The 17850-nt window shown below is 41.8% G+C and overlaps 3 protein-coding genes across 5 annotated transcripts; all 3 read left to right on the forward strand.

The window, feature by feature from the left end:
* Positions 1 to 2301: 2301 nt before the first annotated feature.
* khdrbs1a (KH domain containing, RNA binding, signal transduction associated 1a) lies at positions 2302 to 5691 on the forward strand. Its single transcript, XM_054796298.1, has 9 exons — positions 2302 to 2662; positions 2985 to 3112; positions 3305 to 3421; positions 3492 to 3638; positions 3712 to 3830; positions 3951 to 4209; positions 4322 to 4398; positions 4482 to 4543; positions 4631 to 5691. The coding sequence occupies exons 1-9, from the start codon at positions 2572 to 2574 to the stop codon at positions 4735 to 4737; spliced, it is 1107 nt and encodes a 368-aa protein (XP_054652273.1). The 5' UTR covers positions 2302 to 2571; the 3' UTR covers positions 4738 to 5691.
* A 149-nt stretch (positions 5692 to 5840) lies between these two features.
* Positions 5841 to 13066, forward strand: tmem39b (transmembrane protein 39B). 2 transcript variants are annotated; one of them, XM_054796295.1, is made up of 10 exons: positions 5841 to 6354; positions 6426 to 7216; positions 7719 to 7919; positions 8263 to 8482; positions 8999 to 9082; positions 9566 to 9720; positions 11450 to 11783; positions 12144 to 12331; positions 12433 to 12553; positions 12698 to 13066. In XM_054796295.1, the coding sequence occupies exons 3-10, from the start codon at positions 7789 to 7791 to the stop codon at positions 12929 to 12931; spliced, it is 1467 nt and encodes a 488-aa protein (XP_054652270.1). In that variant the 5' UTR covers positions 5841 to 6354; positions 6426 to 7216; positions 7719 to 7788; the 3' UTR covers positions 12932 to 13066. The 2 variants fall into 2 exon arrangements, with proteins under 2 accessions (XP_054652270.1, XP_054652271.1); XM_054796296.1 differs by lacking the exons at positions 5841 to 6354; positions 6426 to 7216; positions 7719 to 7919 and having other exon boundaries at positions 8274 to 8482; positions 8983 to 9082.
* Positions 13067 to 13829: 763 nt separating this feature from the next.
* On the forward strand, positions 13830 to 17529 carry ccdc28b (coiled-coil domain containing 28B). Of its 2 annotated transcripts, XM_054796668.1 has the most exons (6): positions 13830 to 13980; positions 14744 to 15011; positions 15498 to 15667; positions 15925 to 16079; positions 16892 to 16914; positions 16995 to 17529. In XM_054796668.1, the coding sequence occupies exons 2-6, from the start codon at positions 14776 to 14778 to the stop codon at positions 17047 to 17049; spliced, it is 639 nt and encodes a 212-aa protein (XP_054652643.1). In that variant the 5' UTR covers positions 13830 to 13980; positions 14744 to 14775; the 3' UTR covers positions 17050 to 17529. The 2 variants fall into 2 exon arrangements, with proteins under 2 accessions (XP_054652643.1, XP_054652642.1); XM_054796667.1 differs by having other exon boundaries at positions 16892 to 17529.
* Positions 17530 to 17850: the final 321 nt, after the last annotated feature.

Below are 17850 nucleotides of genomic sequence, written 5' to 3' on the forward strand. Positions count from 1 at the left end.
TGAGGTTTTTGGGTAACGAGTTGTTATTAACTTTATACATTATTCTAGCGGTTTGTAAGTTTACTAAATCTGCAAATTTTAATATCTGCGATTTTAAAAATAGAGGGTTTGTATGTTCTCTATACTTGGCATTGTGAATTATCCTCACAGATCTTTTTTTGCAGTACAGTGAGTGAGTGAAGATTACTTTTGTAATTATTTCCCCATATCTCCACACAATACATTAAATATGGTAATACTAAGGAACAGTACAGAGTGTGGAGTGATTTTTGGTCAAGAACATATTTTGCTTTATTCAATATAGAGATATTTCTCGCCACCTTTTGTTGTATATATTTAATATGAGATTTCCAACTCATTTTTTCATCTATTACAACCCCAAGGAATTTATATTCTTCCACTTTTTCAATATTCACTCCGTTAATTTGTATTTGGTCGTCCGTATCCCTTCTGCTATTACCAAATAGCATTATTTTAGTTTTACTTAAATTCAGGGATAATCTGTTCCTGTCAAACCATGACTTGACCAACTAACTTGTAGAAAATGCATTTCTATCTTGGACTTGATGACGCTCAAGCCGGAAAGGATTCCGGTGCTATGGAAAGCATCTTGCATAGTGCCGGTTCCCAAGAAGGCCATCCCATCTGACCTCAATGACTTCAGAACGGTTGCCCCAATGTCACACATAGTGAAGGTCCATGAGAGACTCATGCTGGCTCAGCTGAGACCCCGAGTGACCCCTTCCCTGCAACCTATACAGTTTGCATGTCAGCCTCATGTTGGTGTGGATGATGCTGTCATCTTCCTGCTGCATCGTGTTCACTCACCTGGATAGTGGGAAGGACAGTATGAGGGTCATGTTCTTTGATTTCTCCAGTGCCTTTAACACCACCCTTCCCTTTCTGATGGGTGAGAAGCTGCCTGAGATTGTTGTCAGCTCATCCACTGTCTCCTGGATTACTGACTGTGTCTGACAGGCTTCAATTTGTGCTGCTGGGAGGCTCCCTGTTTGATACTGTGGTCAGTAGTGTAGAGGCTCTGCAGGGGACGGTTCTGTCTCAATTCCTGTTCACCTCTGATTTCCAGTAGTTCCTGCAGAAGTTCTCAGATGACTCTGCGGTGGTCAGGTGCATCAGAGAGTGCATGGAGAAGAGTTGGAGTATAGGACACTGATCGCGGACTTTGTAGAGTGGTCCCAGGCAAACCACCTGCTCCTGAACGTGGACAAGGAGCTGGTGATTGACTTCAGGAGGAAGAGGACTTCAGGGACGGGAGGTGGCAGTTGTCTACCAAGTACCTGGGAGTCCACGACAGCAATGCATCTACTACCAGCTACTGCCTCTTCTACCAGTCTGTGGTAGCCAAGCCAGTTCCCTGTACTTTGACTTTGCAGGGTAAGAGAAAGGAGGACACTGGACAAACTGCTCTCCAGCATGGACAACCCCGCTCATCCACTCTACAGTACACTCCGCATGCGGCTCCGGAGCCACAGGTTGCAGTCAAAACATGTAAACATTCAAGCACTCATCCAACACAGCAAGTATTCATTTTACTGTTATTTTTGCCGTGCAAATACTGCAAATAACAAAAACACACGAGTTAACATGAGTTTTGGTGTCATACGAGCACTTGATAAGTGACACATTACAGAAAATGAGCCAGCCAGTGTGTAATGATCATTGTATCTGCTGCTGAAGTTTACAATAAAGTTCAAGTAAGTATACAGCTCTCGCCATCGACTCTTTAAAGTTAAGTTTCGAACAGACCAGAGTGAAATTGCGTCAAGTGGCTCTTCTGTTGCCTCCACTCTCACCAACAAGTCTTCAATATTCTTCAATAAAGGTAAAAGTGATGTAAAACAAATCTCTGAAATGTGTTTTTGGTTCTTATTTTTGGGTGTCTGGAATGGATTATTTTGATTTAAATTATTTCGAATGGAAAAAATTTATTCGGTTTTCGTCTTGACCTTTTGGAACAGATTCATGACGAAAGCTGGGGTTACACTGTATATCATTTATAGTGAATTAATTTTAATTTTACAATATGCGTAGGGTCAGTAAAAGAGAAATATCTCTTGGGCAGCAGTTTTGACACCACTTAATTTATTTAATTCATTGGTATTTAAATAATTTTATAGTAGGAAATTAGATGAATAAAATTTCAACTACATATACATTTTCTTATATTTTTAATTGTATATACGGGCTATTTTTATGTTCTTTTTATTTTGTGGGCCTCACCTTTGTGAGCCGTGGCTGTGACGTCATTCCTTCCTCCCGCCTCTCTTCCCAATCAAATACAGCTGCGCCATTTCCTCTTTGTCCATTGAAGAAAGGCAAGCGGTCGTTGCGGACGCTCCACAAGACTGAATTGTCACTACGCTATTGCGCAGGAAGCCTATAAATATTGTTATTGTAATCGTCTTTTGAGACAGACTTTTATTCTCAGCGAAGCAGACGACGCTTCGTTTGTTAAATTAGCTCGTGGTCGCGGGTTTGATCCAAGCTAGTGCTAACAAAGGCCAAACCGAGTCCGCCATCGCGCTGAGCCACGAGCACAAGGAAGGCAAAATGGAAGACACTAAATACTTACCTGAACTCCTTGCCGAAAAGGACAGCCTGGATTCATCGTTCACACATGCCATGAAACTCATTTCTGCAGGTAAGTTGATTTGGTTGCCGTGTATCTTTTGTGTGGCTAACTGCGAATAGCCGGCTCCGGGCCCTCGGCTTTTATCGCTCGGCTGCACTGAACAATGGCGAATTAAACACGTGGTTTAGCGATGTAGGTCAATCTCCCCTGCTTTTTTGCGGCCTTACTAATGATATGCATTCAGCAGACATACTAAAATCAGTGGTTCATAACACATTTAATTCCCACTTAAATTATTCAGTTTTGGTTCAAATTCTGCGTTTGTGGACGGCTGTTCGTTTCATCTTCGACGTGGTGCATGCAGAAATCATTTTTTAAAATCATTCTACAGAGATTGAGAGAATCCAGAAAGGAGAGACAAAGAAAGAACAAGAGAAAGAGAACTACTTGGACCTGTTTGCCACAAAGACTCTCAAACTCAAAGAACGAGTGCTCATTCCATCTAAGCAGTTTCCCAGGGTGAGTAATGTTTTGTTTTTCTTAACAATTTCATATAACATTAAACATGATTTTCTTTTAAGTGGGGATTTTTTTCTCGACTTAAATGAACCAGAATGGGGTCGTGCATCCGTATTTCCCCATGAGCAAACTTTCGCTGTGTTGGTGGGAAGGGAATAGTGTGCTGATTTTTCCTTTTTCCACCCCCAAAAGGTTAACTTTGTTGGTAAGCTTTTGGGACCTCAGGGCACCACAATCAAGAGGCTTCAGGAGGAGACGGGTGCAAAGATTTCAGTTTTAGGGAAAGGTTCCATGAGGGATAAGTCTAAGGTATGTTAAGTTTATCAATTATATATGACTATGTACTGAAAATGCACCACAATATGAATTGCTGTTTTAGGAGGAAGAGTTGCGAAATGGTGGTGAGCCTAAATATGCTCACCTTGCAATGGAGTTGCATGTATTCATTGAGGTGATGGCACCCATCCCAGATGCCTACCTACGCATGGCTCATGCTATGGATGAAGTTAAGAAGTTTCTGATCCCGGTATGTTAATCACACTTCACGACACATTGCCTACTTGGGTGTCTGTGATGCGCTTAATAGTGTTTTTATGTAGGAACCTGGCGAGTATGATCCATATATGGACCCCCACTTCCTCAATGGATCACAGGATGGTTCAGGCAGAGGGCGTGGTGGGCATCCAGGAAGAGGTCGAGGTGTGCCACCAGGGCCGAGGTAGGATGACATGCTGTCTAAGGACATACTGTATTGTCTGTTTTCAAGATGAGGTATTGTTTAAGGTTATGATTGACACTGATACATTGCTTACAAGCTACAAAATTGCTGTATTTTCAGAGGGCGCGGGATGCCTCGCGGTGGTCCTCGTGGAGCTATGCGTGGTGGAGCCCCACGAGGCGCAATGGGGCGGGGTAATGGCAGAGGTGCACCGTCTGGTAGGGGAGGACCAGTCAACGCTTCTGGTAGGGGTGCATCTGCATCACGCTCCAGGCCTCCTGCAGCTGGAGCACCAAGAATGCTTCCCTCTGCTGCCCTTTCCCACCAGCAAGTTCCCCCTTCAGGGTCTCAACCCAAACCTGAGTCCTATGAAGACTATGTAAGCTGTTAACAGATTTCATATTTAGATGTCTCAATAAATGGTTATTCAAACGCAAGGCTTGACATCTTTTTGCCATGATAATGTACTCCGTGATTTATCTTCCTTCCAGCCTGCTTATGAGGATTCATATGCAGAGCCAGCCTATGAGGGGTATGAAAATTATTATAGCCAACAACCCGTGCCCGCGTAAGTGAAAATTCAAACACACAGCACCCGTCCAGTGTACTGAAACAAGCACATTTCATTTACATTTGAAAATCTCTTTTCAGGGATACTGAGTATTATGACTATGGACACGGAGAGCCCCAGGAAGCCGCCTATGAGCAATATGGTGAGTGTTCAACTCTCCTTACACTTGAGTACACTTTGCCGCTCTTATTGCACTTTTCAGTAATGTCAATCTCCCGCCCCCTTTTAGCTCAAGAGGACTGGGAGAACTCATGGGCTGGTGCCGCTGGAGGCAAGGCTGCTCCGTCCAGGCAGACGAAAGGAAACTATAGAGAGCATCCCTATCCAAGATACTGAACGGCTACTGGTAGAGAGTTGCTATAGCAACTGTCTTCGATTGTAACCCACTTAACGTTTCAAAAGTAATTTCCTTCTCGTTTTCCTCACCTTTTTTATAGTTTTTTTTTTTTTTAACTTGGTACTTGGTATTTTGTTGGCTGTCAGTTCCAGGGGTAAAAAGGTTTTGTCTTGACCATATTTCCATTTAATAACTGTTACAATAGAGTAGTTTGCAGTTGAGGTCCAGCGTAAAGTAAACCTAAGGCATTCACATTTTAATGATATTTGCTGGTTATTTTTTAATTGTACCATAAAATGTTAAATGTGGCGAGGGGAAACAAAATGTCTAATGACTGTAATGGAAACAGATTTTTTGCAAACTTAAATTAGCCTTGTTTGATTTAGGAACAATATTGTTTATGGTGCAACACAAATCTTTCAACTGTAGTCTTTTATCAAGTGATCTCAAGATGTATACCAGTAAATCCAACAAAGAAAAATGCCTGATACGTTGCACCATTACTTGCAAAATAAAAGGCCATGTGTCTGTGTGTATTGGGAGGCTGCAGCCACCTCAATATTTTGTACATAATGTAGGACAGTGTGTTTGAAGCCGCACTAAAATGCATAATTGTGTACTTCTGGCTAAATAGGATACTAAATATACCCCCAAATGTCTTTGCAGTGCGTTTTTCAATAAAGTTTGTAGTTTCAGTTAAAATGATCTAAACGTGTTATTTTGCTTTTTGTTGTACCAAAAAATATTTCCGTTGGAGAAAGTGTACCAGTGTATTTGACGCTGACGAAGCTATGTATACTGTTTACCTTCCCCACCCCCCATAAAAACCAAAACAAAACTGTTTTGACATTGAGCTTAGCCTGTATTTTCCAAACTTTCTAAACTACACTTGTAATGTCATCTACAAAAAAATAAAGCTCATCATTCCATGAGGTAATGGTCTGCCAAATATACGTTTGACTTGATATATTGCTTGAATATGTATTGTCGTCAACCTCCAACTCTCAAAGGCAGTTCTTCAGCCACTTGCAGTAACTGAATCTCAACAGTATTCCAAATCAAGCTTGCAGGGGTCTTACTTGACTTTGAAGCAAAGTCATGCTGGCTGCTTTTTATAAAAGAAAAAAATCGCAGAGGGGAGGATTCTAAAAGCCAAAAGATCGCCACAAGAAGGTAAAACTAACCAACACTCATTTATTAGCTATATTGTTTTATTTTGTGCAAAGCATAAGGAAATGCAATGTGTCATCCAAAACATCAAAAACTATTGAAGTGCAAAATATGCTATCTGTAGTTATTCGAGCAAAATAAGCCGTACAAAAAGATCAGAAATTGGTGTGATGCAACTCAAAAATGGTCTAAATTTCCCTTATTTTCCCACCCTAATCGTAATGTCTTTTAATGTATGTTATAGTAATATCACAATAATGGGAAAGAAACTTAGTTTGAGTTGCATGAATCTTAAGTAGCATGTTTTGCATGTCTGCTCGGTGTTTGTAGGATTTTTGTATGCATGCTTGTCCAAGGCGAGTTCGAGAGCTTATTGGTTTTTCTTCATAGGTTGTCAGTGAAATATCAATGCTGTTGATGCAGCTTCCAAGTCTCCAAGCACTAAGGTCAGTTTAATTAAATTGTCGTCACTTCTAGTAAAAACCTATTTTGACACCAACTTTAAATATACTTACAGGTCGTTTGTGTCCTTGGAAAGAGGCTTTGCAGTGGCTTCTCACAGAATGCAGCTCTGACTACTAGAACCTTCAAGATGTTTACTAAGCAGACTGGTTTACTGATGTATTTTTCCTTTATAAGGAAGTGTTTTTGCAATAACATTTGACCCTTTTTTGGGGAAACAATTCAGATTTAGTCTTATTTTCACATGAAAATAAAGTGCTTAACTATCAACTGTGTATTTTTCATTGATACATTTAATTACTAATTTCAATTTGACCTTTTCACTACAACTAATCAAATCATGGATTATTAATCTACGTGTGGTTTAAAGGAATGCTACATTTAAAATGTTACTGTCCTGCATTAAAATAAATTGCAGCCATAAAAAAATTTAATCAACACAAATACGATCACCAACAGACAATTTCGGATGTCCTAGCAGCCATTGAAAACCCTTGAGATTGTTAATGTCTTACATTCATATAATTGTGTATAACCACTATTACACTCGCTGGTAGCCTTTTTAGCTTCAAAGCACGAGAGAAGCACGTCTGAACCAAGGAGGTCTGAACAAGGTTTATGTCGTACTTCCGCTTCCTGGTTCCAGTTTGCAGCATTGTCCCTTTAAATGAGACTCCGCCCACAAATTGCTAACGTATCCTGGCTGCCGTCTTATCAGCGGGCATTTGTACAACAACAATGAACGTCTTTGGTGATTTCAATGAAAAATACGTCAACAATTTTGAAGCCGTATTGCTTTTCAGTGGAAATTGATGCCGCGAGTCAGCCTTTGACACACTGTCACCGGTAAGCTTTCAGTTTCTCTTTCAGCAGTTTGAGCTCTTAGCTGAGCGCTAACTAGCTCGCTACTTAGACTCTTAGCTTAGGCCTCAGATCTTTGTATTTAATCAAGCATGGTCTTGGAGGAAAGACGGGTCCATCCCTCATCCTACAGCCCCACGTTGTTAGAGCCTGTTGCCTCATGGCGTGCGTGTACCTACATACAATAAAACATGTTGCTACTTATATTTCAGGGATGCTTGTACAGCTAATGCGAAGTGGTTTGAAAGTTTGAGGCGATGCCTATTTAACACGGATAACTGGCGTAACATACTGTATTTTCTATTGCCTATATATAATGCATGTCAACTGTTATGTGCGTGTATAGACCACACCTTAGGGTCTAGCACAAGATATGTCACCCACTTTAACTCGTAGCTTTACGTCATAGTCATTTCAAGTATTTAGCTAACATTGATCTGTCGACTGAATTAATCAGCTCAATTTGTTTGTTTATCCTCATAAACAGAAAAGAAGGAGCAAGGAGAAGCAAGCAAGCAGAGGAATCCTCAGAGGAGTGAGCTGTGGGTGTGTCTGCAATGGCAGGTGGAAGGCGAGGGGCAAACCGCACCACGTACTGCAGACCTCCACTAAGCAGTGAACCAGGCTCGGTTAGCAATGGCAACCACTCCACCAGCTCCCCAGTCACTGGAGTACGCTCTCGTACAAGGTGAGTTTAGATTCTCTGTGCATAATTACGTTTGAAGAGGCGCATTGAAAAGGTACATTTTTCTATGGGTTTGTTAAACACTTGGCCGTAAAATTTTACGCTATTATAGAGCAGCCAACAGAATGAAGCCAAGAAAAAGGTAACTTTTCATTTTGCCTCTTCAAAAGTCAGCCAACTTCTATGCATTTGCAGCATTCTTATTTTGCATGTTTTTTTTTTTTTAAATCCTGCAGCATTTTTGTGATTGCAGCATTTTCTCAGTACATTTATGACGTTTGTGTGTTTTGGATCATTTGTGTTTAGCCCTAGGTAATACTTTGTTTTTTTGGTTTTTTTTTTGCAGGAGTGGTACGGGAGCATGCATGTCCAGCCCTCCACTGGCTGCGCAGACAGTGGTGCCCTTGAAACACTGCAAGATCCCTGAGTTGTCTGTGGATCAGAACGTGTTGTTTGAACTCCACCTTTTCTTCTGCCACCTCATTGCACTCTTTGTCCACTATGTCAACATCTACAAGACTGTATGGTGGTACCCCCCATCACATCCTCCCTCACACACTTCACTGGTGAGTATCTTTTGGGGTGCGTGAACATTGACATTTGCTCATTCTTTGGGTTTGAGGGTGAGGGAGGAGACTGCTGACTTTGCAGCATACATTGTGCTCCTCTTTTATTATTTATGTGGATTTGTCACTCGCCATATTGTGCTGAACAGCCAGGCCTTGTGGAGTTAAGTATTTATAATCTTATTGGACGGGAGTCTCTTGAGATTTGCTGAAGTCTCATGTGCCTTCATGTATGGCTTGACCTCTGAAGTCTTGTGCACGTTCAGAGGGTGAAGGTTTTTGTCAAATTCTGATTTGTACAACTTCAGGTGGACTGAAATGTAGAGGTTCCACTGCAATAATAATATAAAGACACAAGACAATATGTGTGGACGTATTGTCATGTCATGACATTGTATTTGTTACACCTGCTCTTCTATGAAATATCTGCTCTACCGTCTCATGATATAATATAAGGTGACACTGGAATATGTCAGAATGACATTGTTACCTTGAAACAGTTGTGTTGTTTTACAGAACTTCCACCTGATTGATTATAACATGCTCGTGTTCACAATCATCATACTGGCAAGGAGACTAATTGCGGCAATTGTTAAAGAGGTAAGCTTTAGACACTTTTTTTTTTTTTTTAAACCTGAGTTTGCTCACATTTTTGACAAAAGTAAGACAAAACCTGACCAAACACATTTAAACATGACATATCTCAACCTGTACAACATAAAGCGAGCTATGAGTTATAGCCAATAGTAGTTTAGTGCTAATGCTTAGTGTGAAATATAATACATGCAGTCATTTATAAATACTCATTTAAAAAATGTAATTTAACAATATATTCATTATTGTGCTTGGCTGTAGAACTCAGCAGCATCATACTGAGAAGGGTTTGTAATTATTGTCCCTGTAAGAGGAAAAGCATAGTGGATAAAGCTTGAGTATGATTGTATGGACAGGGTGTGTGTGATGACAGGATCTGAAATCCTAAATTTCATCCAATATGGGAATTCAGGCAGTCCATTTGATTTTGTTGTTTATAATAATCTGCCAGTTAAAATGTTGCTTTTTTGTGTCCTGGCTCTCCTGCAGGCGTCACAGAGCGGGAAACTATCGTTTCCTCATTCAATCTTCCTAGTGATGGCGCGGTTTGCTGTGCTAACGTTGACCGGCTGGAGTCTGTGCCGCTCACTCATTTATCTCTTCAGAACTTACTCTGTGCTCAGCCTGCTCTTCCTCTGCTACCCGTAAGTATCGTCTGGGAAAATAACCCTTTCCAATCACACATGCTGCCTCTTCTGTTCAGTAGACTTTGGACTTTGATGTGTCCGAGGTGCTCCTCGCGCATAAAGAGCTAGTTTTATCACATAATAGCATGAGATTAGCTAAAATACTCTTAACAACGGTGAGGCCCTTTCTCTTCTTTTCCGTATATTCTGTTAAGTTTGTCTTCTTAGGTCTGTTACGTTACGCTTAACTTGATTATCACTGTCAAGACAACGACACCATTCCATATCAGTACAGATGGCCTTCGGGTTACAAATGGGTTCTGTTCATAGACTGCGATATAAGTCGAGTTTTAGTGTAAACCGGCGCTTATGCCTAAATTTAAATTAACTCCTACGTCACTGACATTGACACTGACACAGTAAAAAAATGAAATACAAGACTGTAATGAAACCGTAACAAAAGAGGGTTAATAACCCTCTCAGCGGCAAAAGGAGGCCGCAATGGATTATGATGATAACACTTCATCACCAAGCTGCCAATTAAGTTTGCCACCTTTTCAGATGCAAAATTCCCTAAGTAGCAGTACGTATAGACGTTGCCATGAAGCTGCAGCTGAAAAGCAAACTGGGTAGAGTGGGTTTGTTTGAAACACATTAGCCCCCACGCAAACTCGCGGATTTCTTTTCTCCGCTTTAAATTTGATATAATTATAATTTTTGAAATGGTAACTTTAAATAGAAAGTGGTTTGACAGTGCTATCTGCAGGGGAAAAAGAGTGAATGAGGTCAATTCACTTAATATTTTCCAGCAGGAAGATGCTTTGACAAGATGTGATGTTGTGTTAAGATGGTCTGTCTCTCTTCCGTTGTTAATTCCCTTTTTTCTTGCTATTTTTGTAGCAACAAATTACTTTCTCCAGTACAATGCTGTTCAACTGATGTGCACACCTGTAGGAATTAGTTGCACCAACTGCCACGGCTTGATCAACCTCCATTTCTGCAGAACAGCGTTAAATTGTTGACCCATTTTGTAGTCCCCGAAACAGGCCTTTTTGTATAATGAGGCCCACACACGGGAGGCGACATCGGCTCCACTCCATTCATTTTCAATGGAACCTGCGCAATAGATGTGATAGTGATTATCGCATGTCACTGTCCAGGCAAGCGACACGAGAAATTTGTGCGTGTGAAAGTTTGTGTTCGTGCGTGTCATGCGACGTGTGTTTTGTGACGCCATCCCAGAAAGTTGAAAAATGTTCAACTTTTCATCGCTGTCGCCCAGACGAGGACCAATCAGCGGGAGTGCGGTGCTTTTATAAATGTGTTCAATGCTTTCTATAAATGTTTTTACTCTACAGAATTGAACCACACTGCACTGCTGAGCGGAAACAGGGTTTTTAAGACACATTAGCTCTGTGACCGGTAGACTGACCATTGGTGTTGCAGTTGGCTCATCATCCAATAGGAAGGGCCGCTCTTGCATGTTAGAGAGTTCTCCGCTTGTTAATTGAGGCTGACAGTGTGGACATTGTACACAGACCCAAGAATACATTGATTCACTGTGGCCCTCCGTGGCCTGCTGTCGCTTTCTGGAACCTTGCTTTCACTCACTCATCACCAGGTGGACATGCTGCAGAGTTTTCCATGAAGAGTGCATCACTCTTATCTTCCGTGAGGGGCTGTGAGTTCAATGATAATCTCCTGACAATGCTATTAAAGTGATGATTGTGCCTCTTGTGTCCAACAGGTTTGGCATGTATATTCCGTTCTTTCGGTTGAGCTGTGACTTCCGGCGCACAGGTCCCCTCTCCCCCATCGCCAGCATCGGCTCGAAGGAGGTGGGCAGCGTCGGCCGGGGGCGGGACTACCTGACCGTGCTGAAGGAAACGTGGAAACAGCACACCAGCCAGCTGTACGCCGTTCAAGTCATGCCAACCCACGCCTGCTGCCTCTCCCCGGACCTGATCCGCAAAGAGGTGGAGTACCTGAAGATGGACTTTAACTGGAGAATGAAGGAGGTGCTGGTCAGCTCCATGCTGAGTGCCTACTACGTGGCCTTTGTACCCGTCTGGTTTGTCAAGGTGAGACGCATGCAGGTTTCTGGCGTACGGTGGAACCTCTAATTTTGAATGCCCATATAGTCTTACTATTTTATTGTGGAAGATGACGACGTCGGATGATGGGACATGCCACGTGTCTTGCGAGACTTCAGCAAATTTTGATAAGACTTTGGCTCAGTCAGCATCTAAAGTTTATCGTACCTGCCTTTTCAGGTACGATAAGTTACTAGGACTTTGCCTGAACATTTAATAACGAATACGACAGTTTGATCGTGGAACAGATTAATTACATTTTCAGACCAAAGCGCACCTCCGAGCTTCGGCCGTACCTGAAGAGTCCTGCCGTCACCTTAAATATGTTCCTACTTTGTTTTTATTCAGAGCACACAGTATGTAGACAAACGCTGGTCTTGCGAGCTCTTCATCCTGGTGTCGGTCAGCACGTCCGTCATCCTAATGAGGCACTTATTACCACCTCGCTACTGCGACCTGCTCCACAAAGCCGCAGCGCATCTCGGCTGCTGGCAGAAAGTTGACCCCTCTCTCTGTTCCAACGTCCTCCAGCACTTGTACGTACTTCTCACAGATCATGACTCAAGATGGATGAGATGCTTGGAAAGGTTATTTGGAATGAATTAGGATGTGTTTTCTGTGCTGTGTTTCCATTCAGATGGACAGAAGAATACATGTGGCCTCATGGTGTTCTGGTCAAACATAACAAGAATGTCTACAAAGCCATGGGCCACTACAACGTCGCGGTACCATCAGATGTGTCCCATTATCGCTTTTATGTGAGTAATACTAACAGATCAGCTGGCCACAGAATCGCTTATTTCAATTTGTTCGTGTTAATGCGTGCCTGAAATAATATGCGGAAACAAATGGTTCTGATTCTGTCTTTTTTTTTTTTTTTTTTTTTTTTTTTTATCCCACAGTTCTTTTTTAACAAGCCACTACGGATACTAAACATACTCATCATCCTGGAAGGGGCCATGATATTCTACCAACTCTACTCATTGATATGCTCAGAAAAGTGGCATCAGACGATATCACTGGCACTGATCCTCTTCAGTAACTACTATGCCTTCTTCAAGCTTCTAAGAGACAGAATTGTCTTAGGAAAGGCATACTCTTACTCGAACAGTCCGTCAGACCAGAAAATCAGTTAGAACTAAGTTATTGTGGGTCGCTTTCAAGAAAAAGACGCTCAAGACCTTTGTATTTTTTCTACAACTTGCATTTTGTGTCATGCTTTTGTTCTGATCTGCCATAATAAAAAATGAGATATTTTTGTATTACTTCAAATGCCTGTTGTTGTCTGGTTCGTGTATTTCCTGTCCGCACACTTTAAATTGACTCCCATTTGCCGTGAACACGGTTACATTTTTATGAATTTTCTCCCAATACTTGGAGAAACACCAGCCATTTCACGAAATGATACACATAACCATACTTTGGTTCTTTACTGCTCCTTTTGTGTGTGTTACGGAACACTAGCATCACAGTTCAGTGTTGTTAATTACGATGAATCCATATGGTCATGGAATGTAACTGATGATATAAAATTTTGCAAGACACATTGGACACGTGCTTTATATTGTGCCTTTTTGCTGTATTTTCCCCATATTCTTAAAATTTAAAAATATATATACAATATGCAGTGGGGTTAATAAAAAACGGGCCATGGGTTGCAAATGGCCCTCGGGACTCTTTGGACACCCTTGTTCAATGAACATTACAACCGTAGAGACAAGCCTCTTTAAGTGAACTGAACTGCATCGATGCAGTCGAAAGCAGGTAGTCGTGGTTTAGATGACAAGGTTAGCCCAGCGTTGTTTATTTACAATAGTAGTCTAGTGTCATAAGCGACACTAATTCAGGACGAGTCATTTTGTTTTATGTATATTTGCTTTTCTGGTCAAGCTTTTTCTGTTGTGTGTCACTCGATCACGAGGGCTAGGAAGTCACAGCAAAGGGGTTCTTTGTACCTGTCAGAACACGGTAAATTGTAGCCCAATGGGGGTGTACTGTCCCTTTAAGAGGGATAAAACTTGCAGCTGCGCAGAGACCGTCGCTCATCTCAGCCGCGCTTTAACATTCACACGGATGCTCTAATTAAGGATACATTCCCCTTTATCATTGTTTTTATCCTATTCGTATTGCACAGTGAGAAATGTAATGTTCCGACCAATCCATTTCCTGGTACGTTTCCGATTCGGTAAGTGTCGTTTGTTTCATCTGCTGTCGATGTCGTTTCCACGCCAAATGGCATTGTATTTATACGCACACCATATATATCAGTTATACTGAAGTATGAAACCGTACGGCAAACAAAGCAGGTTTTTACGTGTAAAGTTGCCATTGTGTGTGCCTAAAAGCCATGTCCGTGTGGTTAAATGCTATTATTGCTATTTTTACTGTGACTGCAGCTATTGTAGTGGGATGGCGACATCAACATAGCATTAATGCAGTGGTGTGTAAAGTGCGGCACCACGGCCATTTGGCCAATATACATAAAAATATCAACAAAGCCCACCCGCAAATACAAAAAAGTTTAAAATTTTGAGTTTTTTATTAAAAAAAAAATACAAACTGTTTTGCTTGTCAGCTAGTTTGCACCGCATTTAGGTACACCTACAAAATCCATACACAAAGTCTGCCTTTACATAAATAATAATGCTCAGTTTCGACTATTACAACTATGTTCAGGACTGTGCTTGTAGTTGGCAGTGGTGTTGACTCGCAGTACCACATTGCATGTTTTGGTCAATTTATTTACCAACACAAGTGGATTGACAACTTTTTATATATAGATTTCGTATGGCATCTTGTATTGTGCAGCTAGCTAGATGTACCGAAAGTGTTTTCACATCTACCGTATTGACCCCAATATAAGAAGACCCTGAATTTATGACGACCCCTCTCTTTCCAGGCCTATTTGTGTGTGGGGAAACCCCCTAATTTATACGTTCATATCATAGCTCCACAGGAAGAAGTGAACCGTAAGTAGGCGATGGAGGACAAGCGCAAGAAGCGGAGCCCCAAGGTGTCCCTCCCGCAGCCCCCTCCTCCACCCATCAACCCACGCAAACTCTCTATCCTGCCTGCCAGCAAAAGCGCCACCTTCTCGCTGGGCCTGCCGCAGCCCCCGTCCCCTAAAAACCGAGGGAAGTACAAAAGGTCCGTGGGGGCGGCGGGGCAGCCCAAAGAGGCGTTCGCTGGTGTTGTTGCGCCACCAAAGACCACCAGGTAGATGGCGTGTAATACTCTAGATGTTGAGGTGCTGATAAAAGAAAATGACTGACCTCATTTAGTGTGCATAGAACACATGACTTCTTTGGTTTGTTCTCTTCACTGAGCCATGCATCTAAATATTAAACATCTTCTTATACTGGATCTCACAAAATTGTGCTAGTAGTCATAAAATTGTAGCCTGTTGGTGTGTATGCACGTATATGTTAGGGGAAAGCAAATATCTCAATTGTTGGAACAGTACATATGATTATATCTTGTGGGCTGCATGGTGGTTGTCTACAACCTTGTGCTGGTTTTGGCTCTTACAGACTTGTTGGAAAACTGCCACGCGGCCCAGTTTCCAGCTTGTCAATGTCGCAGTACATGTTGGAATTCATTTTTCCCTCAATGAACCACAGTTCCCCGGGGTGGGCAGCACTCATGCAGCCCTAGACTGTACCGACCTGTAAGATTTGTATGATTTATTTGTTTATCTTACAGGACTCACAAGGAGAAGCCCCGGGCCCCCCAGCCTGCAGGGCCTAGTAAAGTCGTCCAGTCCTCCCCGCTGCAGCACTCCTTCCTTACGGATGTGTCTGATGTGAGAGAGATGGAGGGAGGCCTCTTGAACCTCCTCAATGACTTCCACTCTGGCAAACTGCAGGCTTTTGGTAAGAAGAGTTGAATCAAAGGACAGGGTCGCAAAAGTGTTATCGTCTTCCCAGGCTGCCTTTTGCAGACCTCCTTCCATGGAATTATAATAATTAATAAGTCATGCTGTTTCATGGTTGAATACGGCCTATTATTAGTCAAACCATATGCAAAATTAAATGTTAAGTATTTTTTGAAAATGGAAAGAAATAGGTTCTGTCCTGTTGAGCATAGAAGATGTGCACGTGTGAGCAAGGTTCTACTGTACGTGTGGCAGGTAAGGTGTGTTCCTTCGAGCAACTGGAGCACGTGCGCGAGATGCAGGAGAAGCTGGCACGACTTCACTTCAGCCTCGACAGCCACGTGGAGGAACTCTCCGAAGACCAAAGGAAATGCGCTTCCGACCACAACCTGGAACACCTGCTGTGCAATGTAAGCGGGCGCCACAGTGTGCTCTTTATATCGATGCCATGTCCTCTTCATTCAACGCAGTGTAGTTTAAATTGGATCATATCGGCGAGCAGGTCCAGGACCACAAACGAGGTTTTAGTGCCACCTAGTGTTGATTTTTAAATCGTCAACGGGTATTATGTCAGCTAAATTAACATTAACTTAATTTTAGGCGTTTTTAAAAACATGTATGGAAGAGGACGTTCTAATTTCCATGTCTAAATTTATTTATTTTTAATCCTGGAAAATATACAGAATGTAATTTTTTTTTTTAGCCCAGAGAGTATGGTCAGAGAGTAAGTAAGTGTATATGGAAGTGCATATCTTACGTCATTTCATCTTCCAATAGCTCTGACACACTGCAGCCCCTTGATTGGTCGACAAGAGGATCGTCACTTCAGTGCAGTAACAGAACAAAGAAACAACAAAACACATTTTTAGTTAGATGAGCGTTTACTGATGCAAATGTAGATTGTCTTGTCATTGTCGCTCACTGACCTGACCAGCCATGGCAGCATAAACTTGCCTCTGAAAGACTCTAAATGAATGATTAGAAAAAGCAACTGGAGAGCGCCGCCGCTGTCAATTATCTCTCACGGAAAACTCATTAAATATTTAATCGGAGCCGAAAAACACAGAGGGTGAGCTTGTTATTCCATATGTGTCCGTGAATCAGATGAAAGGCATCGGATTGAAATTCCGACGAGTAAGCACATTATGTAATACCACATTTAAAAATCATTGTGGCGATAACTTCTATTCCTAACTTCCCTTTTGTTTTTCTGATCCTAAAGCTGGAGGAGCTCAGCACGTCGATGTATCCTTTTCTTGTATTTTTTTTTTTTTTAAACATCCACAAATGGGATTTGCATGAATCTTTAACATGTGTATGTTCAGACAAAAGCTCCACTTGGCTGAGAACCAGGACCTGCCCAAGACATCTGCTCCCTGATGGAGAGGATGCAATATCCCCGGTAGCGCAGGTTACCATGGCGTTCCTCCCTGCAGCGCCCCGTAACACAAACGGACACATGGAGTGGGTGGGTGGGGGCTAGCGCTCGTGTTTTGCTGTGAGGACACAGGAACAAGACAGTAAAACAGTCATTCAGAGAAACAATCTATTTTGCATCCCAAAAGAACATTTTAAGAGGGGACAAATGTAGAAGTTTTGTATCTCTGCTAAAATTTTGATACCTGAAACCTGACTATTTAAACGCAACTGGAATTGTAGCTTTGATATAGAAACATGCTAAATTTTAATAAAATGTTTTCCCCAAGGGGTTTTCTGTAATTAAAAAATGGCAGCTACTTCCAAATGTCAGTGAATTTAGGCGGTGAGGTTGTTACATAACAAATGTGTGTACTTTAAAGTTAGTGCTGGCAGAGGAACCTCGTTTAATAAACACTATTGGGATTTTAAACTCTCTCTGAAGTTCATTTTTTTGTAGCGATACAGTAAATGTGACAAAGAGAATTTGTTTCTAACAGAGCTTTGCTGTGTGTTAGTAATGTCCTACTCCATTATTAATAATTTACTATATACTCACCAGACACTTCCACAGGAACACCTGCACAGCCGAGTAACACACACTCACTGACCATAACACAATCTAATAAGATCTATTGTAAGAGACATAACAAATGAATCAGTATTCACTTCTGTGGATCCCTAGTCCTCAAAGGTTGAATCGAGGCTAAATTCTAGATCGGGAGGATCGCTGGTTTGGAAGAAGCCATTTAGGTCAAACTGAAA

The sequence above is a fragment of the Dunckerocampus dactyliophorus genome, chromosome 13 (genome assembly GCF_027744805.1).
Source record: "Dunckerocampus dactyliophorus isolate RoL2022-P2 chromosome 13, RoL_Ddac_1.1, whole genome shotgun sequence".
NCBI lineage: Eukaryota > Metazoa > Chordata > Actinopteri > Syngnathiformes > Syngnathidae > Dunckerocampus > Dunckerocampus dactyliophorus.